The 6,759-nt window shown below is 33.5% G+C and overlaps 1 protein-coding gene across 1 annotated transcript; it reads right to left on the bottom strand.

Moving 5' to 3' along the window:
• Nucleotides 1-2,053: 2,053 nt before the first annotated feature.
• Nucleotides 2,054-5,955, bottom strand: LOC122022301 (regulator of nonsense transcripts 1 homolog). Its single transcript, XM_042580260.1, has 6 exons — nt 5,395-5,955; nt 4,530-4,781; nt 4,333-4,458; nt 4,179-4,208; nt 3,104-3,157; nt 2,054-2,534 (listed from the first exon to the last, which is right to left on the bottom strand). Exons 1-6 carry the CDS (start codon nt 5,926-5,928, stop codon nt 2,271-2,273), a joined length of 1,260 nt encoding a protein of 419 aa, XP_042436194.1. The 5' UTR covers nt 5,929-5,955; the 3' UTR covers nt 2,054-2,270.
• Nucleotides 5,956-6,759: the final 804 nt, after the last annotated feature.

Genomic DNA, 6,759 nt, shown 5'->3' with positions numbered 1-6,759 from the left:
GAAGCACCTAAAAGAAAAGCTCGGCAATATTTTCATTTTAGGTAGTTTTATACAGAACATGACTTAAATAAGACTACCGCCGCAATCCTATATTTGAATAAGAAACTCATCCAAAGAAAATTCAACTTTAAATTTAAATTTTTTATTGGTTCAATCACTTTAAATAATTGTAGCATTCGATATAAAGGAATAAGAAATAGAAAGTACTTTCCAGCGATTCGTAGGTGGTTTTTGAGCCGAAAGTCTGGAACATGAATATATGCAAATACAAGCACATCTTATGCAATATGCAATTAACAAATACTATCATATTAGTTAGCTTAATCTACATAAAACAACAAGAAGCTGTAATAGCCCAAACTGTAGGGGGTAAGCTTAATCTAAATAGAAAACATATAATCTGAAACAATTTTGAATGAGTGATTAATAGAGATAGAAATGGTTTCATTATTTGAGCTAATGGATTTGGCCACTGACAATAAGAACTTGAATGCATGTTATACCATCTACTTCTTAATCCATGCGTACAATTTACTAGCATACCACATGTCCAACAGATTGCCATCTAGGAACACGTCTGAGTTCATTATCTTCTTGTCATAATGTTATCAAAGATTCAATTATTTAAGGATTGACTACAGAGAAAAACAAAGTAAATGACAATTAAAACAAATGATATCAATTAAAATATAAAATAAAATTGAGACAACCTTAGAAAAGAGCTTTTTACTAAGGCTGACATCTCCGCGTTTAAACTATAAGTGAACATATTTGTTGAAGATTGGAGAAACAATTAAACTTGGAACTAACACAGCTTGAGGATGATGATGAGAAACAACTAAAAGTAAAATCATGATCGGCGTATATTAATTACATATACATTATTATTAGGCATGACTATGTGTATAGAAAAATAGATATATAATATATTCCAGAAGTTCTAACTTAAGTTAAATTGGCCTGAATATTAAGATTGTGCAATAAAAATGGCAAGCAGGTCGGGACGAATAGAAATTCTTTATTATAATCACTTATGACATTTGTGCTCAATGGAAGAAGTTCAATTCATTAGATTTAATCAAACAATTTAAACATCACAAATAATGGCAAGAATGAAACTACACATACCCTGATCAGAGTCATCTTCAAGCTTTATGAACTGTAAAACAAAAGAACAAAGAGAGATTATCACATACGAAAAGTATATGCAATAGAGGCCCTAAAAACAGATTAAGCCAACGAACCTCGTAAAAGAATCAACCTCAAGACAGAAGCTAACCTGGTATACATCTTCATACTTCAATGAAACATGTGTTGGTTCATCTTTCTTCCTTAACTCTTCGAGTTTGTTAATTTGCTGATCACTTATTTGCCATGCTCTAAGTTGTTCCTGTTCTGAAGGTACCGGTAAGAGAAACCAGAGTCAGTGATATGGACATGCAGAACAGCTACAAAATGTTAGTGAAAGAACCAAACCTTAACAAGCCATTGTAGGAAACATCCATCCTCAATGAGTGGACGCCATTGACAAAATCCCAATTCATGCCCCTTGTTACATTGACATTTGAACAACATTCTCTGCAGAGAAAGCCGCCACTTCCTGTTGTAATCATAGTAAAAAAATTATTATGGTAAAATTCAAAGAACAAAGTATTTCTCTTCGTTTTAGGAGGATCTTCTCAATCTTCCTTTCTCGATAGTCTACGAGATAATCGTTATCCTATCTGGAATCAAATTGCCTAATTATTGATTGTAGGAGTAAGCACTATGTTTTTTTTTTCATTTTTGTTTAATAATCATATCCTCAGCTTTTTGTTGGGGAGGCAAATAGAAAACAAGCTCATAACAAGTTACCGTTGCAAAGCATCTGAGAAAAAGAACCAAAAAAGATTTTGACATACAAGGTTACTCGGAGTATTTTAAAGAATGTATTAATTTACAACAAATTGAGACCTAATTGTTATAGTTTGTCATACAACATTCATTACTCTAAAACAAATAGAAAAACAAAACATATAATCACGATGGCACAAGTTTACTAGTCATGCAGAGTTAAAATTTTAAAAGTTAATTTGACTACAAAGAACCTGAATTTAACTATCAATGAGTTGAAATTCAATAACCACAAACAATTTCTTAAAAACATAACAAGATATAGTCTTTCTCAAACTCCCCATCATGCAAGAAGACTCCAGCAAAAGTAAAATGTGATATAATTTCATTTACATATAGATGAAAGTGGGATAAATGTTTGATTGGTGTTGCCTCCATCATGCAAAATCATAACTGTCCTCGTAACCTGTCTCAATCTCCATAGTGACAACCTTCTTCATTATCTCCCTTGATTCATCATAACTACCATCATAATTGTCAGATGCTCCTGGCTCATCGCCATCCATGTTATCTCCATAGTCATCGGATTCATCACTGTCTTCTAGTTCCTTGAAATCTCCATAGTCATCGGATTCATCACTGTCTTCTAGTTCCTTGTTATCTCCATAGTCATCGCATTCATCACTGTCTTCTAGTCCAAACTGTTGAAAGGCATGATCAATATAGTTGAATGCAATCTAAAAGAGAATAAAAAAAATATAGTTTATTGATATTCAAAGGATAGAATTTTATATAATTTTGTCAAACTAGAATTATCTATAAAAGTCATCAACTCATCATGAGAATTCTAAAAAACTCAAGTAGATAAACTATGACAACTAACTTGCATACAGAACCATTTAATTTAGCCAAAAATATGAACTACGATCATATTCTCTTGAATTTTTTTAGGGCACGCTCACATAAAGTTTACATATTCACCATGTGGAAAATTACCACGATTGAACAAAAGCTAGAGAAACCTATAAGAAAAGCTGGGCAATATTTCCATTTTAGGTAGTTTTATAATATAATATTACAATATTGCAAAAAAAATCAAAGTTTTCATAACATGACTTGAATAAGATTACCACTGCAATCCTATATTTGAATAAGAAACATCACAAAAGCAAATTGAAATTGATATTTTTTTTGGTTCAATCGCTCTAAATAATTGTAGCATATGGATGAAAGTATAACTTGCATTAAACATAAAGGAAGTAGAACGTACAATGAACCGAGTTTTGAACGCTTTGTTGGCGACTTTGATATTTGAATTGAAAATCTGAAACAAAACATTATACTGATTATCAAAATATATGAATTATTAACATCCATGACTAATTTTTTACATGAATAACTATGGGATATGTATAAATTACATAGAAAGTGGAACATGAATATACACCAAATATACACACATCTTATATAATACGCAATTAACAAATACTAATTTTGCATCAATAAAAAAGGTATATCATTTTAATTGATTAATCTACATAAAACAACAAGAAGATGTAATACCCCCCAACACTGTAGGAGGTAAGCTTAAATCTAAATAGAAAACATAAAATCTCAAACAATTTTGAATGAGTGATTAATAGAGATAGAAATGGTTTCATTTGAGCTAGTAAATTTATGCACTGACAATAAGAACTTGAATTCATGTTATACCATCTACTTCTTAATCCACGTATACAATTTACAAGCATACCACATGTCCAACAGATTGCCATCCGGGAACAAGTCTGAGTTCATTATCTTCTTGTCATAATGTTATCAAAGATTCAGTTTAAGGATTGATTACAGAGAAAAATAAAGTAAATGACAATCCAAACAAATGATACCAATTAAAATATAAAATAAAACTGAGATAACCTTAGGAAAGACAAAGTAGGCTACGCATTTTTTATTAAGGCCGACATCTCAGCATTCAAACTGTAAGTGAACATACTTGTTAAAGATTGGAGAAACAATTAAAACTAGGAACTAGCAGAACTTGAGGATGATCATGAGAAACAAATAAAAGTAAAATCGTGATCTGCGTATATTAATTACATATACCTTATTATTGGGCATGGCTATGTGCATAGAAAAATAGATATATAATATATTCTAGACTAACTTAAGTTAAATTGGTCTAAATATTAAGATTGTGTAATAAAAATGGCAAGCAGTTCCAAACGAATAGAAATTCCTTATTATAATCACTTATGGCATGTGTGTTCAGTGGAAGAAGTTCAATTCATTTTTTTTTAAACAATTTAAACAGCACAAATAATGGCAAAAAATGAAACTATGCATACCTTATTAAAGTCCTCCTCAAACTTTATGAACTGTAAAACAAAAAAAAATCACATAAGAAAAGTATATGCAATAAACCCCTACTGATTAGAGGCCCTAAATCAGATTAAGCCAAAGAAACCACATAAAAAAATCAACCTCAGGACAGGAACTAACCTGGGATATATCTCCATACTTCAATGAAACAGGTTGTGGTTCATCATTCTTCCATAACTCTTCAAGTTTGTTAATTTGATGATCACTTATTTGCCATGCTCTAAGTTGTTCCTGTTCTGAAGGTACCTATAAAAGAAACCAGAGTAAGTGATATGGACATGCAGAACAGCTACAAAATGTTCGTGAAGGTACCAAACCTTAACAAGCCATGGTAGGAAACAACCATCCTCAATGAGTGGACGCCATTGACTAAGATCCCAATTCATGCCCCTTGTTGAATTGTCATTCGAACAAAGTTCTCTGCAGAGAAAGGAGCCACCTCCTGTTCTACAATAAGTAAATCCAAGAAGAAAAACATTCCTGCAACCACAATTATGGCATTCAATAGTCTCTCCCAGACGCAGTGGACTGTCCTTGTGGAGACAGACTTCCATGTGATTTGCTAGCACCTAAAATCAATTAATATACAAAAAGTAATTATCAACCCATGAAACAGAAATGCAATATTCTGTAATAGCATCCCACTCCACAATGGCAGCTCTAAAAAAATAAACAGATAAATAAATGCAGTTTCTCAACCATCAACCGTATCAACAAAATACTCTAACATATGCTTAAATGTTGCATTAAAAATGCAAATACCACCATTAAATGTAGCCCAACTATTTGTAGCATAATGCAGTATATGATACCAAGATGACTGGTGAATTATACTTCACTTATCAAGCTAGTGTTTTAATCAAACTACAGAATATAATGTGACGGATGAAAATTAAAATAGCTGAACAGAAGGATTAACAATGGTAAAAAACTGCTCTTTCTCCTAAATTTCACTTACATGAGGGGTCAATAAACTTAAATTTTTCTGACGGAACTGCATAATATATATTTCCAACAAAACATGATGGGACTTGTGTTTTCCAAAACATATATATATATATATATACAAAAAGAGGACAAAATATATAGAAAATTACAGTTTATGATGTTTTTCAATTATCCGATGTGCTTGGCATGCTGAAATATGAAAAGAAATATAATCAATAATATCCGAGCACCTACCAGATGATTCACGATATGAGAACCACATGCGTTCCCCCACAACTGACAGAACCACTTCCTGCACGTCGGAACGTTGCACCTAACGACACACCCCGGATCCTGCACCCCACAATACCGGCACGCGTGCTCCGTCAAATTACCCTCGCCAAACTCGTAACCTTCATCCCCAGTCTCCTCGAAGTTGAGCTCGCTCATCCCAGCTGCCAGGGTATCAACCGCCGCGGCAGCCGCCTGACCGCCAGAGGCTCCCCTGGCCTCGGAGGACGAGGAAGGACCGCCGAGGGGAGTCGATGCGGAAGGCGACAGGGTGGGCTCAGGAGCATGCAGTTCGGATGCGGCGGAGTCCTGCTCGGGCTCGGACGGTGGCGGGAGATGGGGCCCAGCGGGGGATCGGGAGGGTTGCGAGAACTCCTCGAACTCCATGTAGTCGTCGAAGTCGTCCTGGGTGTTGAACTCGAGGAAAGTGTACGCGTGACCGCCGGTGTCCGGCTGCGAAGCCGTCTCGTAGAGGTTGTTGTCCGACTGCGCCGCCATGGCTATCCCCGCGAACAATTTAGGTTGTTTTATAGAAGGCTTGCAATTTAGGTCTTAAAATTTTATCTTAATTATATATTAATTTAAATTATTATTAAATTTAGAAAGTGCACGTTCATTCAATTGCCAACATGGTTTAGGGTTTGTCATGGTGGAGTAAAGAACAACAATAAACATTAATAACCACTTCAATTAAAATAATAATAATTATTATCATTATAATAATTATTATTATCATCGTTGTTATGTTAATAAATATTATTATTTAATATATATATTTTTAAGTGCCCTCAAAATTTTTGTAATTGTCAAAATGCCCCTATGTAATAAAATATATCATGACAAATTTAGGATGGTTATATTATTTTGTAATTATAAATTTTAAAAAGGTAAAAAAAAAATATATTTAGTGATGATCTAGGTGTTCGAACAAATGCCCGATTATTCTTAGAAGTGGACGGCTTCTTTTGATTTGCATACACATAATCGAACAACTCGTGGTTAGTATTTCATTGGATCAAGGAGGCATCACTAGATAATAACCTCTGACCTTGCGTTGAAGAGTCACTCCCATCGTTCTTGTCTTCGCTTGCAAGACATTGCCTAATCTACCTAGGCGACTTAATTCTATTGTTTAATCTTTCCACATGCTATTTGGGTCAAGTTTCTTATTTTCTAGATTTTAGGGTGTGTTTGGTTCAAGTCATCATACATAATCTTGATTATGTGATTATCAAGTAATCACATAATTAAAATTATAGGGAATAAAAGATAATATAAAATTGTTTGGTTCAACTTCGATAATATAATGAAAATTTATTTATTTGAAGT

The sequence above is a fragment of the Zingiber officinale genome, chromosome 9B, assembly GCF_018446385.1.
Source record: "Zingiber officinale cultivar Zhangliang chromosome 9B, Zo_v1.1, whole genome shotgun sequence".
NCBI lineage: Eukaryota > Viridiplantae > Streptophyta > Magnoliopsida > Zingiberales > Zingiberaceae > Zingiber > Zingiber officinale.
The sequence above is the reverse complement of the archived record's forward strand: the minus strand, read 5'-3'. Positions and strand labels throughout refer to the sequence as shown.